Here is a 15,909-nt window from a genome sequence, read left to right as displayed (position 1 = left end):
CGTCAGCACTTCATGCGGCACGAACGGGTACTACTTTCCGGATGACCCTCGTAGTTGTATTGTAATGCATATTACAGGATTACTCCATTCAAAGTTGCTGTTGTGGCATCTCCCGCAGTTTCTTTGAATTTGGCAAAGAGTTCTCATAAGATTTGTATTCAGTTTACATTAAAACTTCATTATATTTATTTATCTCAGTTCAATATATTGTATAATTTAAAGCTAAGAGGAATCTCTTGTTAACCAATAGGACTTAGTGAACTCTTTATTGTGGATAGATTGAATTGCATATATAATGGAATTCAAAGCCATGATCTGGCTCTGTGACTTCCACGCATAATTTATTTCTAAATATTTCCACAAGATATCATGTGTGTCATTAAGTACATGCTTACTGTAAGATTTTTTGCATGCATAATAAAGGTAGTTATCCTTTCTCTTTCTTGATTACACATTAATACTTGTAATAATGGCAAATCACCAAAAAATTCCATTGGTCCCAAAACACAAGTTTCTTTTTGGGAACACCTAACATGTAATAGTATCATAAATAATACCATGGAAGTTATCATATTATTCTTGGGATTCTAGGCTGATTACAAATTTTTGTGTGCATTTTTTGGGACATTACTTGTCACTTGTCCAACTGAATGCAAGACTTACCGCTAGAGACTGAAAGAGAGGTCATAGCAGAACTCATGCTAGTCATTTAACTTACTGTGTAGGTGTATGAATTTTATTTTCTCCCGGGCACTTTTGCTGGATCAGTATTATATGGATTCTATTTCTTGTTTTAATTCAGGACTAGACAATATCAGGCAGCAGCTGGAAAGCACAATAGGATCAGAGGAATTTAAAAGGCAGATTTCAACATCAAGTTCAACAACATTGGAAAGTGATTCTCCTGGTTCAAGGCATAAATATCCAACTAAATCTTTGAGCAGGTGTGGTCAACCAGTAAAGCCTTCTTCTTCCAAAAAATATTTCAACATTTTATTTAATACTTGGTTTTGAGTTTCAGAGTAAGTTTTATTTGCAGGAAGAAATCGAATGATACGAGAGCCTCTGGTAGTGTCCAGGTGGTGAAAATAGAAAGTGAAACCAAAAGAGGATCAATATTGGGAGAGAAATTAATTGAAGTGGAGAGGGCAGAAACAGGCATGGTGAGCCCCCAATTTTTTTCATCATTTACCTTTCATAGTCCATAGTCATTCATAATTTAATGTAGAAACCCATTTATTCCATTCACAAAGATGTGGAGATTGAAATCAAGTAGACTTATCTTTTATTTATTGTTTACCAATATAATCCTTGCTTCACAAAATATTATATTTAATTATAATATTTATTTTATATATAATAACATGCAATTTTATAATTACATGAATAATGCATGATAATATTATAGTTATAATATAAATACTATAACTCAAATAAATTTATGAATTGTCAGTTTTGTTTTCTAAATCAGAAGTTCATATAAATTTCTGTTAATTTGTGATTTTACTCTCTGTTGTATGAAAATACCAATTTATTTATTATAGGTGAAATTATCTGTTTATTCCCATTATTTCACATTTTTTGGGATATTTTTGTCTGCTGTAACCATTGTGATGAATATTGTATCCCAAGCATTTTCAGTTGGTTCAAATTTATGGCTTTCTGCTTGGTCAAATGATAACACAACTATTGAGAGTAGTAGAAGGGATATGTATTTGACTGTATATGGTGTCCTAGGAGTTGGTCAAGGTAATATTTTCCTTCTGATATTATGTTATTGTTATTATTATTATTATTTAGCTTCGACAATGGCCTTAGGGTAGACAACTGATGGTGTGTAAAAGGGAAATGCTTGTCAATATGTGATTTTCCGATTTTCCAATATTTGCAACATATTCTGACATCACATTTTTTTCCAATATACCTTATATGATTATTGCATAAAGTATACAAAAATTAGTATACAATTTTATGGGCATATTCATGTCTTTGGCTTTAACTACCGCCCCATTTCCATAGTCCCCGTTTTTGGTAAAATTTTTGAAGCTATTATGAAAGATCAAATATGTAATTTTTTTGAGTTAAATAATCTCTTTTCCAAATCCCAGTACGGCTTTCGATCTGGGAAATCTACAATTTTGGCAGTAGAGTCCATAGTTAATTATGTCATTAATGCATTTGAAGAAAAGGAATCAGTCTCAGTGACACTATGTGATCTTAGTAAGGCCTTCGACTGTGTTAATCATTCAATATTACTAACAAAGCTAGAATATTATGGTATTAAGGGAGTTGCACTGAAACTAATGAAGTCATATTTGGATGATCGCCACCAATTGGTTGAACTTGATGGCTGTCGGTCTGCAGCTCTTAAAGTAAAATGTGGTGTACCACAGGGCTCTGTGCTTGGCCCAGTACTTTTCATTATCATGATTAATGATTTGCCCTGTAATATGAAACCTAGATCTGTTTTATATGCTGATGACACTACTTTTGTACAAAAGTGTCAACATCCAGAAGATGCAAAGTTACGATCTAGCCCTACCCAAAAACAGGCTAAGGAATGGTTTGATGTTAATCATTTACAATTAAATACTAACAAAACTCAGCATATTGTGTGCAGTCTTAAATCAAAAACAACTAATATTGAAACTGCTAAAATACTAGGAATTTATATTGATACAAAACTTAATTGGGAGACTCACATCAGTCAGACCTGTAATAAACTTAGTAAAGCTGTTTATATGTTAAGAAAGCTCAACTTTATCATTTCAAATGAGTATCGTTTAACACTTTACCATGCCTTCTTTCAATGTCATTTGAATTATGGTGTTGAGTTATGGGGTCATTCCCCTCATGTTAAACAAATTTTGCTACTGCAAAAGAGAGCTATATGCTCTCTTGCTAATATACCACCACGTGATTCCTGCAAACCTTTTTTTATTAGGTATAGAATCATGACTGTATTTTGTTTGTATATCTTTAAGGCTCTGATTCATGTGAAAGTTAATCTAGAAACTTACCAATTAAGATCCAACCTCCATAACTATTCCACAAGAGGTAAATCGAATCTAAATACTACTTATTGTAGATTGTCATCAACTTACAACACATTTCACAATATGAACATACGACTGTATAACTATCTGCCTACTCAGTTGAAATCAGATGGTATCCAGAGTTTCAAGAATAGGGTATATACCTGGTTACTTGCTCACCCACTTTACTCATTGGATGAATTCTTTTGTGACAATCTTCATCACATTTAAGAACTTATGTTTATATATTAAGTAATATTATGATTGACGACATTTAATATGGTTGTACCATTTTTAAAATGAATAAAGTATTATTATTATTATTATTATTATTATTATGATGAATTAATTGTTAATTTCAGCATTATTGTATACTACCTTGATCAAAAAGTTCCCGGAATAACCACCGTGTGGCGCTCCCATCGTTCCGATTTGAGTTCTGTTTTTTTTGTTAAATTGGTACATCTGTTGTTGATATTCCCTTTAAATCTTAGTGTCATAACTTGACATTTGCAAAAGTTACGTAGCCAAGAGTACATCTATCTCTGTGTGTGTTGGCGATTTTTTACAATTGCAGAAATGGATTTAAATTTGCAACAACGAACTTGTATTAAATTTTGCGTAAAAAACGGATTTAGTGGCGCACGGACGTTGGAAATGTTGGAAAAGTGTTTCGGCAACGATTCTCTAAAAAAAACGGTCGTTTACCAGTGACACGAGCGGTTCAGAAGTGGTCGTGAGTCAATCGAAGATGATGAACGCAGTGGCAGACCATCGACATCGAAAGTCGGTGAAAAAATTGATAAAGTAAAAGAAATGTTGGTCAATAACCGCAAATTAACCATCAGAGAAATAGCGGAGGACTTGAACATTGCCTATGGATCCGCCCAAGACATTGTGGTTAATGATTTGGGTTTCCGTCGTGTAGCAGAGCCAAAAGACCTCAATTTCATGCAAAAAAGAGACCGTGTTGACGTCGCAAAAGACATGATTTGCGAGGCTGAATCCGATCCCACATTCATCAAAAGGATCATTACTGGAGACGAGACGTGGGTTTATGAGTACGACACGCAATCCAGACATCAGGCAAGTGAATGGCGTTCACCAAATGAGCCGAGACCAAAAAAACCACGTCGTTTTCAGTCAAAAAAGAAGGCAATGCTGACGGTTTTCATGGATTACAACGGTGTAGTGCATCATGAATTTTTGCCAGAAGGCCAGACAGTAAACAAAGAGTATTATTTGGGCGTTATGAGACGTTTGCGTGAAGCAATTCGCCGAAAGAGACCAGAAATGTGGGCAGAAAACTCGTGGATTTTGCACCATGATAACGCACCGTCGCACAGTGCTATCATTATTCGTAATTTTTTGACGAAAAATGCAACAAATACCATCCAACAGCCACCGAATTCACCTGATTTGGCTCCCTGTGACTTCTTTCTGTTCAATCGAGTTAAAAAACCATTACGGGGAACGCGTTTTAGCAGCCGAGAGGAAGTAATGGAAAAATCGCAGGAAGCACTGAGGGACATACCGAAAACCGAATATAAAAAATGTTTCGAGGATTGGATCAAGCGCTGGCATAAGTGTGTTGCAGTCGATGGGGATTACTTTGAAGGGGACAATATAGATTTAGATGAATAAACTTGTATTTTTAATTTTCTGAATAAATTCCGGGAAATTTTTGATCAAGGTAGTATCTATCAACTATTTCCCCTCCCATGAACTACAACCTTGATGTATTGGAGGGGTCAGACTTACAACAACACCAAGAGATGTTATGAGATAAATGATTATGATTATGCCAGGCAGGGTCACCCATGTCATGGTTGATGGGTAGGAGCCAGATGAAAGATAGTCCGTACAGCATCTCTTACGTGAGGCAGTTGCAAAAGCATCTGACTGAATTTTCAATGAAGGTTTCACATTAAAAAGATGTTGAGGGAAACAATAGGAAATCCTCAATTAAATATCCCAAAAAAATATAATGAATGTAATCACAAAAGCCCTCATGTCAACTCATAGCTCTGCCCAATGAGGCAGGTGAGTCCAGGCTTCCATGGTCATCATCAAGCAAAACCCTTTCAAAGCAGAATCAACAGTATTGAGCAGTGAAGAGGAGAACTGAACCACTTAGAATAAGGACTTGGAATGAATGAAAGGGTGATTTTGAGGACATAGAAAATAAAAAATATAAAGGGGAAATAGAAAAAGGGGATACTTATATTTTAGGGCTATGTGAAGTGAGACAGAAGTAGCAGGGATTAGTGGAGTGATGGCTATTGGTTAATATGCAGTAAAAGGGCAGAGAACCAGTGAGGGGTGGCAATAGTATTGAACCAAAGAGTAGGAAGAGGAATAGTAAAAATAATTGATTAGGTGAGCAATTGAATATTATTAATAGAAGTACAAGCTTGTAAAAGCTGAACCAAGGGCTTTGGTCATTATTCAGATAGATAGATAGATAGATTTATTTGCCATAGAACCATACATAATTGTATGGGCTTCATTTAGATTCAATTACATTTATAGGTGCATTAACATATGAACAAATTCATAGGAATGATAATGTACCTGAAATATATGAGTGTTAAAGATTTAAAAAACAGAACTCCCTACATTGGCTCTTTCTATGTACTCTTGGATGCTATAAAAAACATTATTTAAAAAGAAATTTTTCAACTTTTTTTAAATTTATTTTCTTGGGGGAGAATTCGTTTTAACTCATGGACTACATGCCAACAAGCAATAATAGAGAGGAATAAGTCAACAAGGTTTACGGCCAATTAGAGGAAATAATTGTGCAGAAGGATGTATTTGATGGAGATAGGAGGTTGGAATGTGGTGGCAAGCAAAGCTAGGGTTGATATTGACTGTGGTTTAGAATTAACTGAACGACTGCTGGGAGAAATCCATAAAGTTCTACAGGAGACAGGGTTTAATCATTATAAATACTTGGTTAAATACCATAATATGTTTAGACATAAGTAAACCTATTACTTGTATTCCCATGTACTAGTATATGGGATATTCATGAGGACTCATTGAGATATCAGGTTGACTATATTATGGTAAAGCACTGATTCAGGACATTATGAACAATTTGCAGTTTCCTGGGAGTGGGCATAGATTCAAATCATAAATTAATGCTAATTAATAGTGTAATATCATATTCAAGAGGAGCAAACAGGGAAGGCTGTTGCAGAAGTGGAATATGGAAGCATTAGCCAGGATAAAAAGAAATGTGTACCAGGATGTTGTTGAGAAAATTGTGAGTGAGGATAAGGAAACAGGTACAATAGAACACAAATGGAAACATAAAAAAGGGATGTTGAAAGCCTATAGCAAAACTATAGGAGCAGATAATTGGACAAGTAAAACATGGATTACAAAAGAGATGATTGTGAAGATAGGCAAGAGAAGGAATGGAGGCATTCATAAACAGAATCAGGTTGAAAGAAGTGGGAAGAGATAAAACAATAAACTGAGGCTGGAAACTAATATTGTGAAAGAATGGTGGAGGAAGACTCAGTGCAAAGTTTACAAAGGAAGGGTGAAATAGGTGTACTCTAATGGAAAGTGTAGAAACTGACAGGAAGTAAGAAGAGAAATAACATGTACATTATTAAAGATACAGCAGGGGAATTATTAATCCAACCAGGCTACATTCAATTTTGAAGAAAAGAATACATTGAGGATTTATATGGTAAGGATGCTAGGCCAGCAAGTTTAGACTTAGAAAGAGAATATGATGTAAATGATGATAGCTTAGGTCCAGATATATTTGATTGCAAGATAGAAAGATGACTAAGGGAAATGCATTCAAATAAGGCATGGTGATAGAAAAATTCCTATGGTATTGCTTAAATTACTAGGAAAAAGTGGATGGTTGAGTAATTGTGGGCTGATTGTTAAAATTTTTGAGGGAGGAATTTGGTCAGAAAATTATATTAGATCATTCTTAGTTCCCATTCCAAAAAAGTGAAAGGCAGGCATAGGTGAGATATGTTTAGAACACTGAGTTTGATTTCTCAGAAACCTAAGGTGGTACTAAGGGTCATCAATGCTCGCAAGAAGATGGAGAGAAGAGAAAATGATTATTTAGAGGATGATCAGTATGGGTTCAGGAAGGGAAGAGGCATTGATGATGCAATAGTAGCCATTATGTCACTAACATAGAGGAACAAGAATACAATAAGGATGTGTTTATTTTGTTTTTTAAAGTTTAAGAAGACTTTAATGGAGTAAATTGGGTAGAATTAATTATTGTATTACAGTAGACAACACATAAGTGGTAGATTGGAGGGTGAGGCAGCTTATTCACAACCTATTCATGTACCTCTCAGCTGTGTATTGCATATGGAGATAATAGTTTAAAGCATAACTTTGTGGTATTATTCTGCATATGGAGAATATATAAGGTAAAAATGTGAGTAGGTGGAACAGTTACCCCATCTCAGAAGTTTTTCAGACCAAGATGGTCAAAGTAGTTGATATTAGATATCAACTACTTTGGCCAACTATAGGGATAGAATATTAGAAAAAGAATCCATTAGGCAAAGAAGCTTTCACAGAGAGGTAGTTAGTAATGGCAGGGAACCTGAATAAGGATATCAAGCAGAGATTAGCGAAAACTTTGATACGAAGCATGGCTTTGTACAGTGAATAAACTTAGTCATTGAAAGAAGTTGACAAGTGTAGATTTGGAGGCTTTTGAGATATGAGCATAGAGGAGAATGGGGAATATTAAATGGACAGAATTAAAACCTATTAAGAAATTCTAGAGCCATGATGGTGGAGGATAGATGACTTTTATAAGAACTCCTAAGGAGGCAGGAAAGATGGATGCAGAGTGTTTAATTGGCATTGAAATGCTGAATACTGTGTTAGAGGGGAGAATGTATGGCAAGCAAGGAAGGGAAGAGAAAAGAATAGGAATAAGGAAGGGAAAAGAATAATAGGAATATTGGGTATAATTAAGGGAGGAAGGAAGTTTGCAGAATTGAAGAAGTATTTATTGCAGTGTGAGGGTGTCAGATTTTGTTTCATTAGGAGAGGTCAAGAAATCCATCATTGTTCAGTCTGGGTTCATCCTAAACCTATCATCATATTAAAATACCTGAATAATTATAATCAACTGTTTTAATTAATATTTTATTGGAGTAGGTAACTTATCTATAATTGCAACAAAAGTTGCTGAAAATACTGTGCAAAAATTAAGTTGAGAAAAAATACAATAGAAAGATGAAATAGATCTAAAATCAGTATTGGTTCTACAATAAATATCATTGATAATCTTGGTACTTAATTTTAAATAATAATCGCTGTAATTTTCAACATCACATTGAGTTATATATTTCCTGCAGATCAGATGCAGAATGGATCATAGGGATATGCCTTCTTAAAGTCACTTAGGATTGATTACATGAGTATCTTTTGATATAAGTACTGTTTTAATTGATTTTATGCATTTAAAAATTAAAAGTGACTAATCTTTGTTAAAAGTTACACTAGTGCATTTATAACATTCTCTAACAACTTAACTAATATTTTTGTAAGACTTTATAAAATATATTCAAAGTGATGGCATATTTTGAAACTTGGCCCATTATTGTCTAAAGTAACTTTAATATGTCGGGAGAGTGTCTTTGATCATGTACTTTCTGGCTTTCACTCAAAACTTCACTTAACCATAGAAACCTGCTATTTTTTGGTTACCATTATTTTAGGAACTGTATTGAACTATATTCAAATGTTCACATAGCCACTCTTCAATGTAGCCTCTGAAAAATATCTATGAAGAACATAACAGATTGGTGAAAGGATGTTAAGAGGCTGCCGTTTTATGCCTGATGACCTTGACCATCATAGCAAGCAAACTATATGCTCCCCCTCTGATATTATGTTGTGCTTCGGAGCCTGGAAGGTGTTTGAGGGGTTGACTCATCTACTCATACTCTTGAGTCTCCCAAGAAAGGAATGGATATTTGGGAGAGCTTTAAACTAATGTCAGAAATCAGTCATGTGCACTCATATTTTTACTGAAAAAATATACATATGGTTCACAGATTAATGTGATATCCTATCCAAACTGATCCTAAGTGCTCTGCCATTAATTTGACTCCATTCTAAATTTTCTTTAGTACCTCACAGTTATCAACTTGAACTTTTGTTTGAAAGGTAGAGCTCACCTAGTACTGAGCCCAATGGCCTGCCCTCCCCCTATACATCAGGGTAGGGGGAGGGCAGTTTCTTATTCTCATTGCCATCCGTGGTTTCCATGGAAGATCTGGTACCAGGAAATCACTCAACTTAGGTGAAGTTGAGGATGCCCAGAGGCATCACCTGAAATAAAACCTGGACCCTCTGTTAGAAGCTTAGGGCTGTATCCACTGGACTATCAGCATGATACCTTGATATAAGAAACAGTATATTTCTCTGTTACTTATGGTGAAATTATTTGGCCTAAATTTAGTATTGTAAAAATTAGATTAAAAAATATTCAATATGAATGCAAATAACTTCATTAACAAAATTTTGATAAAATGAGGAGATTAAACTATGCATGAGATCACTTGATGAAAAGTAACATTTATGTTAAAGTGCATGAATTATTTAATTACAATGCATTAATAAAGATTTTGAGGGAATTTAGAGCTAAATAAATATGCAATCAATTTCATATACCATTGATGTATGCCTACATGATGCATGTATTTTCATACACTGTCATAATTTCTGTTGGATTAATCCCTTAACGTGTATAAATTAATACCGTTGATCCATTAATATGCCATTATTTTGAAAGGTAGAAAATATAGAGTGGAACATCATCAGTATGCTTTCTCCACATTTTAGCGTTGCTGCAAATTAATATCTTGCTACACTTTTGTTTCCTTTTCAGCTACATCAGTGGTGCTTTCATCTCTGTCACTATTTGTTGGAAGCATAAGGGCTGCACAAAGCCTTCACCATGACATGCTGTCCAAAGTCATGAGTGCTCCTGTATCATTTTTTGATGTGACACCTGTTGGTAGAATTTTAAATCGTTTTTCTAAAGATATAGATATTTTGGATACAAAAATACCTCAACTTCTAAAAGGGTGGACTGATTGCATTTTTGCGGTATGTAATTGATAAAAAGAGTAACTGCAACCACTGAATACCAAATCACATGAAACTTTCATGTGATTTTGTATTCATATATGTTAGGCATAATTTGGTACTAATTATATGGTGCTAGCTCTCAAAACATAGTAATTATTGTTCTGACTGTTTTCATTATGAAACATTTCATCATTGTCACTCAGTAGCTTAAGTTTTAAGGCTCAAATTAAAGTTGAATCAAAGATATAGTTGCAAGCTTTTAATTCACTTTTCATCATGATAATTAAGTTATCTGTTCCTTTATTAGGTCCTGGCAACATTATTTGTGATCAGTTACAGTACTCCAATATTTGTAGCAGTGGTCATTCCAATAGGAATCATATATTACTTAATTCAGGTATTTATACAACAAAAAAATTGAAGATTTATCATTCCTTTACCATAATAAAAAAATCTTTTATTTAGAATAAACATTCTACAGAAATATATTAGCTACATTTATCGGTAAGATATTAAACTATTGATAGAACATGTCACTGTGTTAAAAATTTTCCATTACATGAACAGAGATTTTATATTGCCACTTCAAGGCAGCTGAAAAGATTTGGATTTTTATCAACCTCACCCATCTATTCTCACTTTGGGGAAAGTATCACTGGTAAGCAAATGATTTTTTATTCATATGTATGCACAACTATGTAACACATAGAATTGATAGGCAGTAGAGTTTGATAAATTTGAATTTTCCAAGTGCAAATTTGGATACATAATTCAAAGCTACGATGCAGCTTGCTAGAGTTGCATAAATAAATTGGGGTAGAATTGTTTCAATGTCTTGGGATTTTCAATACTTTTGGCAATTCGGTAGTATTCATTAAGGACATAATATTCTTAAGATAAATATGAACTCTATCCATCATCCCATCCAAATCACCATGATATTTTTCTTCTCCCCCCCTTCTCTGGCATTAAATAAATTTTATTTCTACATCAGCCTTTAATTTTTTTGTGTACACAAATCCTAACTGATTTGCTTTTGTACCCCTTATGCTCTTATAGATCATGAATGTGTGTTTACAACTAGTGCTGGGATCAAATGATGATATTCTTGTGACACTAACAAATTGTTGTGAATGCTCTTAGGTGGTATTGTACTGAGCATGGTAATGAAATTTGTGGCTTCCTATGATTTTGCATAAAGAGGGAAACAGACACAGTTTGTGCATAATGGATTTTGTATGAAATAAGTGAAATTTTTAACATGTTTGCACTCAGGCATACCATATTTCAAAAATTCTTATATATGTGCAATATGTTCCAACCATCTTAGTTGCTAAATGATTGGCTAATGCAAGTTTTGGGGTCCTAATGAAAACGTTTTATATTCCCCTGGAGTTTGAATAAAAAAGTTATTTAGTTTTAACAATAAATTATTAATTTGTTGCTATCCTTGTTATATCTTCAATCATTTTATCAGTCCCTACCGTTGAATGGTATTTAACCCAAATCTAAAGCTTAAATGAATTCATTTCATTTTCAGGTGTTTCTACAATAAGGGCATACTGTGTTCAGCAAAGGTTTATTGAAGAAAGTGAAAATGCTATTGACTTTAATCAGTCTTGCCATTTTGCAAATAGAATCAGTAATAGGTAAGTCCACGATGAATCATGCTTTAATGTTCAAATTTTCAGGTTTGGATAGTCACTGCCACATAGAAAATGGGGGCTTTACTTATCCAAGTCATTGGTCAAGATGAATAAATGAGTTCCTGATTTAATTCATTGTGCTGGATCACATAAAGGGTGTGCCTGAATGTCACCTCCAACTTCATTGGGAATTGTCTATGACTTAATGAAAGAAAAAATGTTAGTACATAGGAATGCAACTGAAAGCTGAGATAATTTGCATGAAAAAACATCTGTGGATAAAGTCATTTTAACTTTTCCCTGTGAGGATATCACCAAATTATGTTCTTCAAGAATATTTCAAATGATGTTATTCTATGTATGAAATAAGTAAAGCAGTATCTACATTCTCTATGTAAATATACAGTATTTTCTATATTCAATATGTAAATCAGTATCTTTATGCTATATGTAAATATGCAGTTTTTTAAATTCCAAAGAAACTGCGGGAGATGCCGCAACAGTAACTTTTAACGGAGTCATCCGCTAATGTGCATTTTAATGCAACAATTTCAGATTGCAAAGCAACTGAAATTGTTCTGAAATTGTTGCATTAAAATGCACATTAGCGGATGACTCCGTTAAAAGTTACTGTTGCGGCATCTCCCGCAGTTTCTTTGGAATTTGTCAAAGGGAAAACACCATACGTGTTTAAAGTTGGCTTTTAACCTCGTGGACAGTGGCGCCTCGCGCACGACTACGAATGCATGTGACATTGTATGTACGGTATTTCGTCATAACATCTAGTTCCTTTAAAAGCCCCAAAATTTCAGAGTTTAAGAGGACGCCTCGGTAGCTTAAGTGGCTAAAGCACTCGACCGGATATTGAGGGATCTGGGTTCGAGTCCCAGTCAAGGCGAATGATTTTTACGCTCTGAAATTGTTGCATTAAAATGCAGTTTTTTATATATGTTATATGTAAAGCCATCAGAATGTTAGGAAGATGATATATAATTAAGGTGAAAGTTTTGATATAAAATAGTGCTTTGAGAGTGATTTTCTTGTAATTTTTTCCTTAGGTGGTTGGCTATTCGGTTAGAGATGATTGGAAGTACCATTATCTTATTTTCATCTCTCTTTGTGGTAATTGGCCGAGACACTATAAATGCTGGTATAGTAGGACTTTCTGTTAGTTATGCTCTCAAGGTATGTCTTACTAAATATCATATGCCTAAAGTTTTTCTGTTTTTGACTGGTTGTATTCAAAGCTCAAGAGAGTCGATAAATTTTGTTTGATATTTGTTGCAGATAACTCATATGCTGAATTGGTTGGTGAGAATTACATGTGATGTGGAAACCAATATTGTTGCTGTTGAAAGAATAAAAGAGTATGCAGAAATAGAAAAGGTTAGCAATATTATTACTTTAATTCTCTGCTTTATCACTTGTTATCTTCACTTTTGGAAGAAATGACCCATTACAAGAGGTCTTATTAAATGAGATTGATTCAACTTATATTTATAAGTTGCATGATTCATCAAATTTTTAAAAATTAAGGATTTTAATAAAATGCATGCAACAAAAAAATGTTATATAGTATAAGTACAAGATCCAATGAAGATTGAAAATATAAACTGGCTTCCAAGGGATATCTTGCTCTTGAGATGTGCCCAATTCACAGTAATATCATCATACTTTCCGACAGTTTTCCAAGGATTATTTAAGAATTTTTATATTTTAAGACTTTCCACAACAATTTTATGAAAATAAATAAAAACCTCTTTTGCGGGAAAAATATTAAGTTTTATGAGCAGTACTAAGGCCATATATTTTAATGATAAACTGGAGTGTTTTGATCTCAATCAAGGCAAATAATTTTTATACTGTGGAATTCCTGCATTTCAATGAATGAGTCAGTTATATCAGTATAAATATCAGTGGATGAAGCTGTTAAAGTAACTTTCATGGTATTTCCTGAAGTTCTTTGAATTATAAAGTAATTGTGATGATCTTTTGAAGGGAAATGGTTATTTAAATTAGTTAGACAATTAATCCATTTAGTTTTTACTGAAATGGTCCCACCTTAAGCTTCCATTGCACTATAAATTTTACATTTTTTTGGGCTTGAATCACTTCTTGAACGAAATATTCCTTTTTTTCTGAATTTGCAAAGTTCAACCTCCTACACAGATCAAAGCCTTAAATAGAGTAATTATAAGCTTTTAATCATTAGATCCTATATATAACTACCTATACTACCTATATGTAATTAAAATATACTACCTACAAATGTTCAACTTTGCCAAAGACAAAAGACATGCCAAGGTGAATTTATTGTCACTAGTTAAGCCATGGAGGTCTAATTTTTTTGCCATTATTGATAATCTGTTGGGTAAATAAGGATTTTAAATTGGTACATCAGCAATATTGCTGATGCATCACTGGGTTGAACTGATTTCTTTATTCATAAATTTAATCAAATCTTTATTACTATTCTTATATACTATTCATTTTGAAAACAGGAAGCACCATGGGAGATTCCCTCTACCAAACCTCCCCCAGGATGGCCTTCAGTGGGAAAGGTTGAGTTCAGAAACTTCCAAATGCGCTACCGAGAAGGTCTTGATTTGGTCCTCAAAGGTATTAACTGCACTGTGAATGGAGGTGAAAAGGTGATTTTAAAGCTGTTAGCAATTATATTTTAATTAGTGTGTCTATATTTACTTGTAATATGTTTTTGTGATGGGGTGACTGGTCATTTCAAGCTTCAAATTCATGTGCGTACTCTTTAATGTATGCTTCATACTCATTATTAATCAAATTCTCATATTAAGCATCCTGTAACCCAATTATGGTTTTGTTAATTGGTAAGTATTCATATTTAAAATGGTAATTTTGAGAAGAGCTATTTGGTATCCTAATGAGGAGACATTCATTGGTTAGAAATTCATGGATTCAAATTTGAATAAATTCCTCAGCAACATTAATGTTCTTAGGAAACAGGTTTCCCTGATTGGGGGAACACTAAGGAGGCATCTTTGGCAAAGGCCCTGCCCATCTCAGCAATGGGAGATTCCACATGTTATGAACCTCAGTTTGAGGGGATCTCTGCTCATCAGATTGATATTTGTGATTTATTTTCTCAATATCAGATTACAGTACTCTCATTGGGAAAGAAATACTATGGACAAGGAATAACACATGTTCTAGGTAGTGAAATTTTTTGTTGGAATAAATTTATAAATTTTTAGTTTGGTGAACAATGTTGCCAAGGGAATACTGTAAAGGAGGTTTGGCATCTATTTATTACCAATGAAGGTTTATTCAATTAATACAAGAGGCTATTTTGCATCCATAATAATAGACATGGTTTGTATAAAATTAATCGGAAAAAGTTAAGGGAAAATTGATTTATTTCAGATATTGCTACAATGCCTCAAATGTTTTCAAAGTACATTCCTTTTGAGTCAATACACTTTTGCCAGTGGCTTTTCCACGACTTGAAGGGTCCCTTGCAGGTGGATTCCAGAAGGTCCTTAAGGGCACACATGGAAGATCCTTTGATGGCACTTAGGAACCCATGATGGTGCCTTTTAAGGGAGGATTTTACTTTTGCGAATAGGAAATAGTCTGCTGGTGCCAAATCAAGATGGTAAGGGGGTTGGGGAATCGTAGCGAGGCCGTTGCAGAAGGTCTTCACAAGCAGACACTCGACTCTACTCTTGGTAGTCCATCAAGACCTTTGGGACAAGTTTAGCACAGATCTTTTGCATTGCCAAATTTCAATGATAATGGAATGGACTGTCATCGTATTAATGTCAATACAATCTGCGATCATGCTCTCTGGTATTTTATCTACCTTTGTATCCAACTAACTCTGGGGCTGCATCACTCAAAACCATTATGTATTTTTTAATAACTTGCTGCCATTTAAAAGTTTCTCATTTCTCAAGTTGGCAATCCTGATTGACATCTGTACAAACAAAATTACTATAGTGAGATCACAATAATTAGTAAAATTTTCATGCATAATAATAATAATACTTATAGTACATAAGTTCATATATGCATCAGGTAGCAGTAGTGGTTTTACACTATTCAGAAATGATGTATCTTGCATTCAATTTTGAGGTCTTGTGGCA

General features: G+C 34.0%; 1 protein-coding gene across 1 annotated transcript in view; it reads left to right on the top strand.

Moving 5' to 3' along the window:
- The window catches only part of LOC139700339 (multidrug resistance-associated protein 1-like), a 46,994-nt gene that overhangs the window by 27,097 nt on the left and 3,988 nt on the right, over positions 1–15,909 (top strand). The window contains exons 17-26 of the mRNA XM_071598979.1: positions 803–944; positions 1,040–1,163; positions 1,545–1,749; positions 9,940–10,160; positions 10,450–10,539; positions 10,710–10,800; positions 11,683–11,791; positions 12,847–12,973; positions 13,076–13,174; positions 14,290–14,439. Of these exons, the coding sequence (XP_071455080.1) occupies positions 803–944; positions 1,040–1,163; positions 1,545–1,749; positions 9,940–10,160; positions 10,450–10,539; positions 10,710–10,800; positions 11,683–11,791; positions 12,847–12,973; positions 13,076–13,174; positions 14,290–14,439 (1,358 nt within the window). The remainder of the gene's footprint in view (positions 1–802; positions 945–1,039; positions 1,164–1,544; positions 1,750–9,939; positions 10,161–10,449; positions 10,540–10,709; positions 10,801–11,682; positions 11,792–12,846; positions 12,974–13,075; positions 13,175–14,289; positions 14,440–15,909) is intronic.

This window comes from Hetaerina americana, unplaced genomic scaffold (genome assembly GCF_022747635.1).
Source record: "Hetaerina americana unplaced genomic scaffold, ioHetAmer1.1.p SCAF_10, whole genome shotgun sequence".
Lineage (NCBI taxonomy): Eukaryota > Metazoa > Arthropoda > Insecta > Odonata > Calopterygidae > Hetaerina > Hetaerina americana.
This window is presented reverse-complemented; position numbering and strand designations above follow the sequence as displayed.